This window comes from Phalacrocorax carbo, chromosome 2 (genome assembly GCF_963921805.1).
Source record: "Phalacrocorax carbo chromosome 2, bPhaCar2.1, whole genome shotgun sequence".
Classification (NCBI taxonomy): Eukaryota; Metazoa; Chordata; class Aves; order Suliformes; family Phalacrocoracidae; genus Phalacrocorax; species Phalacrocorax carbo.
Genome location: NC_087514.1, coordinates 139,515,381 through 139,528,648, shown reverse-complemented (window position 1 = coordinate 139,528,648; position 13,268 = coordinate 139,515,381). Strand labels below are relative to the sequence as shown.

General features: G+C 37.6%; 1 protein-coding gene and 1 long non-coding RNA gene across 5 annotated transcripts in view; one reads left to right on the top strand and one right to left on the bottom strand.

The window, feature by feature from the left end:
* Window positions 1-13,268, top strand: part of UMAD1 (UBAP1-MVB12-associated (UMA) domain containing 1) — an 85,695-nt gene that overhangs the window by 8,422 nt on the left and 64,005 nt on the right. For all 4 annotated transcript variants that reach the window (XM_064444555.1, XM_064444552.1, XM_064444554.1 and 1 more), the window contains one exon: window positions 821-933. In XM_064444555.1, coding sequence (XP_064300625.1) covers window positions 852-933 — 82 coding nt within the window. In that variant the 5' untranslated portion in view covers window positions 821-851. The remainder of the gene's footprint in view (window positions 1-820; window positions 934-13,268) is intronic.
* Window positions 7,097-12,984, bottom strand: LOC135312086 (uncharacterized). Its single transcript, XR_010371740.1, has 2 exons — window positions 11,370-12,984; window positions 7,097-7,259 (listed from the first exon to the last, which is right to left on the bottom strand). It is a non-coding gene; the product is annotated as an uncharacterized LOC135312086 (long non-coding RNA).

The window sequence follows — 13,268 nt, the reverse complement described above, 5'->3', positions numbered from 1 at the left end:
AATCTTTTGCAGTTAATGTTTTTAGCCCACTTGTTTCCTTGTTTTGTTCTAGCTGTTGTGAACTCAGAGTTCTTAGCTGCTTTGGAGGTTCTTTTAATGAATGATTGTTATGAAAAATTTGCAACATACGATTTTGTTGCAGTTTCTTTTAAGGGAATCTTTGGAAACTGATAATCACATACACCTAGTGTTAAGCTGTCTCTAAGATTGCAGACTGGAAAAATGAAAATAGATACTATGCTAATATTGTAGTGATGGGTGGGTTGGTTTTTTTAGTTAATGCACAGACAATTAAGACTGAAAACCTCTACTGCAATTTGCTTTATTCAAGTATTCCTTCATTATAAAGCTGCATTTTCTATAGGATCCTGTTTTGGGCTTCGAAGTTTAGATGCTTTAGAACTAACTCTGATGAGAAAGTTTGTGGAACTACAATTTGAAGTAGCAGAAAACTATGGAAATGTACTGAAGGGAGTTTCCTTCTTTCCTTTCGAAAGGTTGAAGTTTTGTTTTCTTTTTTAATGGTTCCACTCCATTCATAACTTTATAGAAAAGCCTTCACTGTCTAACTTTATAGAAATAACTTCACTGTCTAACTATAGAAAAGCCTTTACTGTATAACTTCACTGTCTTTTTGCCTGTTGAAGTCAATTGCTACATCAGCAAGGTAATCTGTCTGACATACAAATGCCTGATATTTCAAATCTGGTGATAAAGGTTAAGCTGTAGTATCATGTATGTGGCCTTTGGCATGGTGTGAACTTCTTATGGTAGATTCTGTTATCTTGTATTTATTTAACATGTTTTATCTTCATTTTAGATAACAACTTAGAAGAAATAAAAACGAGGCTATGTTCAGCTTCTTCCGAAAAAGTCAAGATTCAAAGAAGGTTACAGTGCCAGAGAGAGAAGCAGATGGATTTGTTATTGTGGGTAAGGGGTGCTTCTATATAAAGTGATTCTTATCAACTTTGAAATGAAAAATTTCTTTGAGATGCTGAGACCAAATGAAATGTTAAGAGAATCCATGATAAAAATTGTTCAGAATTCTTAATTTTCTTGAAGGAATTCGTATTCCTAGTCTCATAATTCGGACTAAGTAGCTGAAGTTTTATTTACATAGGTATGAACTCATTCAAGAGCATTGAAAATGTAGTTTCTTTTTTTCCTCTTGTATTGCGAGCAAGGAGAAGTTACGTCCTTACAAAACATTAAAGTTCAAAGTTGAAGCTTCTAGCTTTATGATTACAGCTGTGGGAAGAGAGTATCTTATTGCAGTTGTTAGAGGACTGATTTTTTTCAGGTTCCTTCCTTTTAGTGTTACCCCTGAAGTCTAATTTAAAAATATTAGAAGCCAAGAAGCATCTCTGTATTTCTAGTCACATGGTGAATGTAGGTGTTCCGTCTCAGAATCTGACCCTTGCTTAGTTTGATGAAAATTAAGCAGTTTAGGGTTTTCGAAGTCTTTTTGTTATTCAAAACCTAATCTGAAGTACTGGCTAAATTTGCAGCTTTAATCAAGCTCTTTCACAGTCTTGTAGGATGGCTCAAGTGTTCAGAAGATAAAGAATTTATTGCTGTCATGCTGTAACAGATCCTTTTCTTTTTCCTCTTTTGAAAATTTGTGTTTTCCTCCTTGTAAAACTGTCATCATCAATATTCAGCTTCTGCTGCTCTGATTTACTGACTTGTTCTTATCAGGAATCTTACAGTGTTTCTCTATTTAAGTGTTACTTATTAAGCATTTTCAAGTCACAAAAACCTCTAGATCATAAAAATCTAACAATATGAGACTAGTGGTACTCTTTCTGAGGAGAACTCACTTATATTCTTTGTAATAGATATCCATTAAAACAAATCTGCTTTCACATCTGTGATTGTGTTGTCATGTTTAATGGTTGTGTTCCAATAGATTTTGTTCATCTGCGCTGGTTTTGATGGCTACATCAAATCACTCCAGCACTGGCATTGTGGAAGGGTCAAAGGGGATATACCGTTGTCCCAAAAAAGTCTGGACACCATTTAGACTTCAAAATTCTGTAACAGGCAGTGTGTTCTGCACCGAAACGTTGCTTATGTCCCACAATTGCTGGTCCTGATTCTGCATTCAATTTGGATTAATTCCTTTTTCCTGAAATGCTGTCAGTGACTATTTAAACTTTGTTCATATAAATTCATATTAAATTAATATGTTAAATATAAACTTAAGAACTGTTAGTTTTTCTTGAATCTTCTCTTATTTCTATTTATTATTTTTTGCTCAGACAAAAGTTAATTTAGCAAACTGCAATGAAATGGACTGTAGTTTCATCTTAACTAACTTTTACTGGGCAAAAGAATTGCCACAACCTTGTCAGTGGAGCATATCATTGTCTTGCTAGATGGATGTAATTGTAGAATTATAGGTCAGCATTTCAGTAGAACACTTATCAAGAAGCTTTGTTTGTCTAGGAGTAGTGGCAGTCTGAAAAAACCAAACCACCACACCTAACTATGCTGCTAGTTACGTTTTTATTACTCACATGGGAGGTTCTGAAGCTTTTTTAAACTTAGTGTAAAATGTTGTAGAGTACCCACAGTAAATGTTTTGAACAAATCTCAGCAGAATTATAGGGCCATTAGTGTGAATACCGTTGTAGGCAGTCTTGAAGGGAGTGAGAATTTAATTTCTTACAAGTTGGTTCCTAAACCCAGTCTTTCATTATATAGAAGATCAAAAAGCCTAGTTTGCTGATATCCTGTGGACATGGGAGGAATTGTTTTGCTTTTATTTCCTGGAGAAAGAAGAGAAAAAATACATCCTCAGGGGATGCTTGATCCTGATTTTCACTGTTGTGGTCAGGAGCACTTGTCTGTCATAAGTCCCTTGCAAGATTGTTCATACCATGCCTTACTGATAAGGGCCACCAGGAGTCTTACTGGAAGTCTGAATGAGACTTGCCAAGAAAGAATCAAATGCCATGTCCATTACAGTATGGAAGAAATATATTAAGTAATGTAATGAGACTACTGAGCATCACAATTAATTGTAGACAATTAAGTGTGATTTTCCTAGCAATATCTAATTATTCTAGTCTTCTGTATCATGTGGTATTTGAAAAAGGGAAGAAGGTTCAGTACTTTCTTAGGAAAGATCCACTAGAGCTATTGCCCTGTCAAATCTTGAGGATAATTTTTTGTGTTCTATTTTTTTTTTTCATAAGTCCTCCAAGTCCTGTTACATATATTGCTATGTCTTAAATCTACCTTTGCTTGTAGACAGGTTAGTGCTAGCATTTTGGCTTGGCACACAGCTAAAAATCTCCCATCAGATCTTAAAGATTCATGCAACTGGTAGTCCTAATCTCAGCCTAAAATCAGGAATTGAAAAACTGAGACAGTAATGCTGCTTCCCATGTGGGTTTGGCAAGAAGGTCAGAAACTCTGCAAGCATCTGATAGTTCCACTGGGGTGGGTGGTGAATGTTTTTTGCTTAAAGACAACTGGAAAATCGTAGAGTCATAGAATGGTTTGGGTTGCAAGGGACCTTTAAAGATCAGTTAGTCCAAGCTGCCTGCCATAGGCAAGGACACCTTTCACTGTATCACGTTGTTCAAAGCCCTGTGCAACCTGTCTTTGAACACAACTTCTCTGGGCAGCCTCTTCTAGTGTCTCATCACCCTCATCGTTTAAAAAAAAAATTTAAAAAAATCACTTATCACAAAATTTTATGTATGTGCTCTTTAAAAATACTGCTAAATGTTAATTTTGTTTTCAGGTTTATTCTAAGATGCTGATGTGCAGGGTCTTGGTTACTTTTCCAGAAAAATTTGAAGTAAGCCAGTGTGAGGGAGCAGCAAGTGCTGGTGACTCCACCAGGCAGGTGAGCCTGCAGCCAAGCAAGAGTGTCAAGAGGGCAGAGGCTTGGGCAGAGACCTCCCCAGCAAGGGGTGCAGTCCCACTCTACCTGAGCAAGAACAGCAGAGCAGGTCTGGTGACGGTGACCAAGGGTCAGCTGAGAGTCCAGCGATGGCCAGACAGCGCCGCAGGGATGAGGCAGATCTGACGCCAGGCCAGGAAGTCAGGTCAGAGGATTGGTGTCATCAAGGTGCATGGGCAGGCACAGGCATCCCTGCAGGGTGGCTTGGGCAAGGACCAGGAACCTGAGATGAGGTTTCTCCCGCAGCTCTTTGCCTGGACCCTGATGGACATGCTCAGGCTGCACTGTGTCCGTGCTGGCTGAACAGCCAGGATGGTTGTGTTGTCTCCCACCGGTGTCTGGATGCAGCACAGTTCTCTGAGGAGCTCTTGATCTGAGCCTTTGACCATGCCTGAGTTCAAGTCTGCTTTGTTTACTTTTAACTTGTGTTTTAGAGACCAACCTGTTTCATGGATTTAAGAGTCCTTGGGTTTTGTTTTGTTTTGTCCTAGGGTTCTTTTCATGTCATAAATTGGAATGGAGTAAATGGCTTGGAGAAGAAGCTCAGTTGCTGGTGCTGATAAACCTGATTTGTAAACATATTTAACTTCTGTTTCTTCCTTGAACTTAGGTCTTTTTTTTTTTTAGATGTAAATTAACATGAATTTTCAATACTGACCAATAGCTATTATTTCAGAGCTCTGCTCTCAGCCTCAGGTGCAGATCTCTAACAGGTGGGAGGGAGTATTGTCATTGACTTACAGGGAGCGCTTAACTGTCACCTGAAGGTTGTTTTCTGAGATTCAGCAATTTTGCTGAGGAGTTTTTCAAAATTTCAAGAGTAAGTACCCAAGGAGAAAGAGACAGGCATGGGATCTCATCAGAGTGGAGTGACTGTCACAGATTCAGGGAAGCTGTGGCCATGGGGAGAATGGTTGGTAGGAATTTTATAGTGAAGATATTCTCCTGCTCTGTAGACCTCCCTTTTCTCTACTATACTTTCCTAGATCCTTGGAGACCTTCTAGAACTAGTAAGCAAATTTTGGATTAACATCTATTTGTTATGCTTCTCACTGTTGGAGCAAGCATGGGTTTTGCCTGTTATGTGTCCTCTCAAGAGAACATAAATAGTCATAAACATAAGAAATTAAGTGCTTTGAAATCTCTTCCCAATAAGGAGAAGGACTCGTGGTATTAATTGAGTCTTGGATCTGTCAAATTAACCAACGTGTACCTTCTGTTTCAATGCTGATGTCTGAAGAGAAGGAGCTCTACAGAGCAAATGTGGTCAGGCTTGCACCAGTGTCTAAAACCTCACAGAAAAGGAGATGGGAACTACTCTTCTTCATCCTGTGTTATGAAGTACAGCATAAAGCAAATATTTCCTTCTTATTAAGAAAGTCGAAGAGAACTGGTGTTAGATGAAAGGTGGAAAGTTCAGGAATTTTTTTGCGAGAAGCAAGGTGTTGTAGAATTCATCACTACTACATGCTGTGACAAAGTCAGGAACATAACAAGCTGCAAAAAGAGTGTGCAATGAATTTGATAATATCTGCTATCATCCACCATAATTTGTTATCTCAAAACTTTGGTGGTCAGGTATGACTTACTGTTTTAAGTGAATCTCTGCAAGGCATTTGAACTTTGGCTTTCTCTTAAATGAGGTACTTGAACCTTCCTCTGATGTATTCATTATCTATATTATTGAGTTAATTCAGTATTATAATTCCTTCGTACAGGATCATCCTCATCTGTAGGCAGGAGCATCCTCACTCAGCTCTGAGACTGTGAAAAGAATTATTTACAGCCAACTGAATGTTTCCCTTCGTTAAGCGCAGATATATTGCAAAAGGTTATCCTTAACAGATGAGGAAGTCTTCTGTACTGAGGATGTAAAAAAGTAAAATGATCAACACAAGTCAGTCTTTAGTTCTGGAAATCTTGACTTTTTCTGAAGACCAATTTTACATATACTTTTCCCCCTCCAACTCCCTGTTTCTGTTTTGTCATGAATTTATTCTGCATGCAGTCAGTTTTTGGGCACTTTTTATTGTGGAAGGGAGAATTGGATAAATTGCATATTTATTGTTTCCTTATTGATCTTAGTAATACAGACCTCTACATGTATTTTGGAGAACTCCTTAAATGTTTGCTTCTGAGAGAAATGTGCAATTTTAAAATCTTCAGGTGTGAATCTGTTATGAAAGGGAAATTTAATATATTGATCCTCCCAAATCAAAGAACTACTCCCATATTAGTTTATTATGGCAATTCAAATAAGTTTTTTATTTCTTCTCTCTGCGTACAAACCTCGAAGATTAAATGCATCAAGAGCTTTTTAAAATCTTAGTGTTACTGCTGCCGTTTGTTTTCTAGGAGTCAGTAGTAACATGTAGTAGATTCCTGTGAATCCCTATATTGTTTTTGCGTTAATATTTAAGGAGCTTTTAGTGGCGCTAGTAGGGAAGGCTGGGCTGCTGCAGTGTTTTAAAATACACTATTATATTAAGGAAATGTACAAGGCTTTGTGCCAGGTGGAAAAAGCAGTGTCTCAATGTCCTTTCACTTTCTGCATCAATGGGCTTATATTACGTATTTTTTATATCACAGTAAGTGCTTGTGTAGTTATTTCCAACCTTGCAGTTTTCAAATAACCAAGCTACTATTTCAATATGGTGTTTAAGATAAAAATATTTCATACTAGCTTTAGAATAATCTGAGGTTTGTGGAAACGTTTTAATATTTTTATCTAAAGAATACTTTCTACGTGTCAGCCTGTGCCACTCTTAGTGAAGATTTGCACACCAAGAAGTTACTGTATTAAGTGACCTGTTTCTTGAAGTGCTGCTTTATGGGTTTTATACTTAAATATAGTCAGTAGCTCATATGGGCATTGAATTTTACAGCAGAGTTGTCTGAAAAGAGAGGAGGAGGAATTCAGAAGAAACAGTCCTCTCCTGTTATTGATCCTTAGTTGCATAAGGAGGTAATGGCTACCCTTCATTCAGTAATGAAGTCAAACTAATCCTCTTGGGTACTAATTTTGCACAAAAACAAACTGCGTTTTTCAATAGTACCACTAGATGGGGATTTCTCTTGTATTCAAGAGTTGTAGGGCTTTTCTGTCTCCCTTTCATGCACACACACACACACAAAGTGGAGTAGTAGTAATTATCAGTACACCGTTTTATTAGACTGTAGGTTTTCAATGGATTTATTAAAAGCTTTTTAAAGCCTAATATCAAATCTATAATGGCATTCCAATCTAATAAAAATAATGAAGCTTGAAATGTTGACAGCATGTATCTAGATGTTGGCTTGTAATTCCTTCCAAACAGATCTGTTGAGGCCCATGTGGGACCTAAATAACACAAAGAAGTAAATTTGCATATTTTACAGCAGGGGGAAAAAACAGAATGCAAAAACATGAATAATTAGGAGCACAAGCTTCATGCTATATTAATACTGTTGAAAAGCATGTGTTGATTGTATTCTGAAAGCCAGTAGTGATTTGGTTGAGTGAACTCAGTCAGCATCTCTTATGCAGATTAAAGGAACTGGGTTACAGAACAACTGAAATTCATTGTTTTGCTGTATAAGGAGGTATATTTCTTAAAGGAAATTTTTTTCTTGGATTCTGTACAGCACAGGGAGTCTTTTTAATGCCTCATCAAAGCATGTTTTTGTTGACAAAGGACTGTGCAATTCTTCATTTACTTGTACACCTCTAGATTTTAAAAACAGTTCTCTCTCTCAGCCACAAATCAGATGTTAGTATTTTTAGCACTTTAGTGTACATGACCTACTTACTTTTCATCCTGTAACATTTCTCCTTTTTTTTTTTTTTGCTTTCTAAGGTGTGAGCCCCTGAAACGTGTTCATGATGCTTCCATGCTATGAATTTTATTATTTTTAAATTTGCAGAAATGCCCTTCTTTAAATGTTAGCATACAGGCCATTTTGAATCTGAATAATTCAAATCATTGTGTTGCCTTCTGTTGATTGCAACATGAGATGTGTAACATACTTTTTATGGAAAAAAAGTTACTTAAAAATGGTAGATAGTATTAAAAGTGATTTATTGATTGCTTTGGCTGAATATTTTCTTGGCCCCTTAACTCACAACTATCTCAAAAAGTTACCTGGTTTTGAACACTGACTCAAGGGAGGAGAAAAGAAAGAAGACAACTTCTTGTTTAACTTCTACAGCAGTTTTTAATTTTGGAGAAAAAAAAGTATGTGCTGCTGTATTAAAGAGCTCTATTTTGGGACTCTTAAGACAGACAAAAATGCACAGAAGCAAACATTTTCAATCTGTCTTTTAAGCACATCTTCTTAATTTGCATATGCAAAGGAGAAAAATGGTAAAATGTAAGTCTTTTTAGAAGTTGATGTAATCGTAAGAGGTTAAAGAGGCATCTGGCAAAAGGTTGTTTTGAGGTCACACATGCATCTGACAGTTTGCTGCCAGCCCTCTAAGAAAATATTGGTTGGAGTTGCATTCCTGTTTTTCATATTAACTGCCTTCTGACTTGATGTATAATAGTCACTCTCTACATGTCCAGGTCTCCAAACTGCTCCTGAGAGGTTTGGTCCTACTGATTTTAACTCTTGCAAATAGCGATGGAAGTAGTATATGCTGAAGTAAGAAATTCCTTTTTTAGCTAGAAATTTACCCTCAGAAAAGATGAAGGGGTTTCTGCAATGATGTATTTACACAGTTGACGTAGTGTTCTTTAACCTTTGCTTATGATAGGGTGATCGGTTTTGACACTTGGGTTCTGACAATTTTACTCCCATACATAGTAATTTACTCTCTAGTAGTAGTGCCTTAGTCTATTGGTCCATATAGCGGTCTTAAAACAATTTGCAACTGGAATATAAGAAAGGAAAATACTGGTTGCTTATTGTAAAACAGAGTAAAAATAGCAAAATGTAGTGTGAAAGTAGGAGTTTTCAAGTGCTGGTTTTAAACTTTGTTTCCCAGAATATGCTGGTCATTAAATCTCTTTTGGAAGTAAAAGCTTCTTTGCTTTATGATACAAACAAAATAGCTCAAGATATTATAATATGTTTTTAGTGCAAGTCTGATTTTCCTATATAAGGTGAACTTACAGCTAGGTCTAACTGAAAAACAAGAGGTGGAAAATACATTGCAGGAGTACAAGTTGCTGTTCTGGAAAGTGATGAATTCAGGCTGAAGTCCCTCTTCCAGCAATTCACAGTATAGTTAGAAGATTGTTCTTTGCAAAGAGAGCCCTAGTCATTATTAGCCCATGCAATCGCTGCCTGTCTGGTTGGAGTCAGACTTCTACACATGTTAATCACTGTTAATTTTCTCTGACAGAAATGTTACGTTGAGCTGATTTTACACCCACCCCTCTGTATCTCTGGCAAATAAATGTCTTCATACGTTTCTTCAGTGGAAGAAGAAAAATTACTTTGTCGAAGATGCATTGTCTTGTTTAGTTAGTATAAAGAAGCTTAGGAAGGTTATGTTCTGTGTTTCACAAGTGTTGCAAGCCAGTCAAGTCATAGGCCTTGATATGAAATAGTAACATGAGTGTAAGGCTTTTCTTTATAAAATGAAAGATGGCTTGTCACCTTGTGCGTAAAGGTGTTTTTTCTTTAGCTGCTCTTTCCTGATATACTAAGTTAAGTACCTTTCAGTAAGGGCCAAAGAAATTAAAGGGTATCGGTGATTTATCCAGTCAATTGTTTTGCACTTCAGTGCTATTTCATCTACTTCTGCCATAACACATCTTTGGTGGTTGCCAAAAATGTAATGCGCTTTCTGTTCTCTGCTCACACAGCTGAATGATCTTCAGCTTTTTCATGCTGCTTTTCCCCCAGAAATGAGGGCTGTGTGGAGTCAGTTCTGAAATTGCTCTCTTCCTTCAGTGAAAAATAAGCATTTGCTCACACATTGACCATGGCTTGCAGGGGAAATTATACAGTAATCATTTTTTGTGACCATGATTGCTTCATTTTGTGCTTTTTATATCTTCTAGTAAATTATTCTAGTGCTGTTTCCATTGTCATGGAGATGTCCTTCTATGTGATAGTAAAAAATAGAGGAATGCAAAGGCCTCCTATAAGTAGTGGGCTGCTTTGTTTGTGCAGTTTGTTTCTTTAACAATTAGCGTACACTTTGTTATTACAGTTAACCATGTACATCACAGGATGCAATCACACTCTTAATTCTGTATATTATTTCCTCAATTTGCGCATGGTTATTTGCTACAAAAACTGTGTATGGGGCAAAAATGATAATGGATAGAAAATCATTCAAAAGCTTAAGTGAGTTTAACTCAGGAATATTGATACAGGGTGAGTGTTCCTCTGTCTTTCCCCCTCCCAGCAGCTGAGATAAACATGAGATTTCAAATACACTCAGCGGATGTATACAGTCTCTTCAATTCCTTCTTGTTTTTGTCAGGGTGTCAACGTGAAGTTAGGGGAATATGGATTTTGTATTTTGTCTACGAATGCAAGTGCGAACTGCAGAGAGAGCTCTCACAGTTGGTAGTATGAAGTTGTCAATGGTGAGGTTCATTTGTTTTGTTTTGTTTTTCTTTTTCAGTTACCCCCAGATTAACGATGAAGTCTTTGAACATGTGACTGCTATTAAACATGTACAATATAGTAATTTTTTTCAGTTAAAATGGGCAAGCTTCCTTAAAATGATCGAAAGTCCCAGACCTTTCATGGAACAAAAAAAATGACCATATAATTCTAAATCTCTTTACTGAGACCTGTCTAGACCAGCATTATAATGCAGTTGTTTAGGAGTTTAAGCTCAGAGTTCTCCTATTGCAGGGTGAATAAGGGAGAGGAACAACTTAAAATCCACAAGATTAATTTTTATCCTTCTTCCAGTTTGTATGAAACTTCAGTTTTTCAAGAGCCATAAAGTCCCATTCCCTGCCTATTTCTTTGCCATTTTATTTTTTCAGTGGGACCTTGCCTACATAATTTCTTCTGAATGATTTCATCCTTAAGTCTTGCAGAAGAGATAGGCTATGACTAAGGAAGATTTGATTTACAAAAGCATTAACAAAGCTATTATAGCAGAAAGCAGCTAATATTATCTTTAAAACATGAATATTAAATACACGTATCAATACACCCTTCATTAGGAGAGAGAATTGGGGGGGCGGTTGCTGGAACTGTTTTCATTTACTAACCCACAAATTATGTCAACACTGTTAGAAAGAGATGCACAAAGAACTTTCCTTAGATTTAAACAGAATTTAATATACTGGCTCCAGCTGAGTATAAACTTTGGTTGGATATACCAACTCTTATGAAAATTTACTCCTACTTTACCACTGAGTGAACTAGAGGTGAGACCCAGTAGTTTCCAACTTGTGTGCATTGTGTTTTTAAAAAAATAAGGAGGACTGATCCAAGAAGTAGAATTAAACATCTCTGAAATTCAGTTTACAAAATGTGTTTTGAGTATATTTACCTAAAATGACCCACTGGCAAAAGCAGAGACTGGTAGTAAGCTTGAATTCTTGGTATGCTCTGGAGCTGAAGTGTCTCGATCAAGGGGCTGTACATCAAGCACGTCTGTCCACTTGATTCAAAACCAGAAGCTGAACTTACAGCATGTTATTGAAATATGTTGGGTATGTAATTGTGCATATTCAGGCATTCATCCGAGAAGTGGGAGACTTCAAATCTTGTTCTGCATAGGCTTAGCACAGTGAGATGCACATCTTCTAGCACTGAAGTCTAATGTAGTCCAGCTGGGAGGACGTCCACTGTTTATGTTGGCTGCACAGTGGTTCTACTTCAATAAGGCAAGATGTAGGAGCTTCTCTGATACTGCATTAATCATTAAACTGTAGTGACCTAGGAGTGAGGAAACTGGAATACTGGTGTCTACTCTCTAGCCTGTGTGTGTTGTGGGTTTGTGCTTTTTTTTCTGAAACTGAAATGACCAAAGGTTAAAACAAACCCCAACCCCCAGAATAACAGCGTCAAGAGGCAAGAGTGTGTTGCCAGCTCTTAGGCATCAGGCTCACTTCTGATTTGTTTTACCTCTGTCCCAGGCAATCTTTCCTTTTTGGGTGAACCAGGTCCAGCTTCAAAAGGAAGGGGAAAAAAATGCCTCAAGCAAATTAAAGTGTAGCTGACCAGGAGGGTTACTGTGGGAGGCAGGAGCTTGAATACCTTCAGACTATGTGGCCCAGATCTCAGGTCCATTGCTTCTTGAGTGGGACAGTTAGAAGGTGAGGGGAAAAGCGGGATCTGCTCTGTTTTCTCCTGTTTCAATTTCCAGGGAAAAGGTGCCTGTTACGCCTGGAGCATGCTGTGGGGGAGGCGAGGGGAGGCAGGAGTTCAGCTGCTTCCCGATGAGATCCAGGACGCTTGTGTTCATGTGCAGACGCAACAGCTAATGAATTTAGATCCCTAATGCATTTTGTGGCTTCTGAAACAGCTGCTTTTTTAGATTATTGTTTTGAGTATGCCTTTCCAGGCATCATACCCATTCTAATCTTGTTGATAGCAGAATGTGTGTGCTGTGTGAAGATAATGAGTCGTGGTTTGTTATAATATGCTTTTCATTTTAGATAGCATTAAACAGCAGTCAAATTCTATACTTGCGAGTCTTTGCTATTAGACTAAATTACCTTTTTAGGAGTATTAAGAAACTATTAGAAGAAAGAAGGGAGGGAACTCTAAGAGGAAATAATTGAGGGTCTTACTTTTGGGTGATATTCAACTTGTCACAGATGCAATTGCATTCATTATCCGTCAAAAGTTGATTAAAAAGAGCTCTACTTTGTTGCTGGGAGGTGTGTTGCAGGCGCAGCTGTTCAGCGGAAGAGGGTGCGTTTTGTTTGTGCGTGCTCCTTCTGGCGCCTTAGCGATCCGGCAGGCACGGGCCCCTCGCCCCCGCGGGGGGCTAGGGCTCACAGCGCTGGCTGGTAAAATAAAGGGGTGGTTCTTCTATGTAAAATAATAGTAAAAGCTATCCAGCACATTTTGATTCCAGGTTTACTTATAAGAAGTTATTGAGAACTTCAGATTATAAAATGTTTTATAAATTTTATTTGCTTGCATTTTGCTTTTTTAAACCTGAAGCACACACTGCGGCTGTGGAAGTTGGTTTAAAGTTGATCAGGGCCATAGTGCAACAGTGTTAGTCTACTTTGTATCCTTATACACTGAGCTAATTTATCCTGCAGTGTTTTGGGGTTTTTGCAGTCTTCTGTTTTAAAATTAAAAGGCAAAGCATTTTTTTTTCTTTTATGAAGACCCGCCCAGTATTCTCATGATATCTTTTACTGGTTAAGCAATACAGGCTCATACCTGCTTAATGTCAGCAAGTATCTTTCAGCTGCACGTCTTTGACACT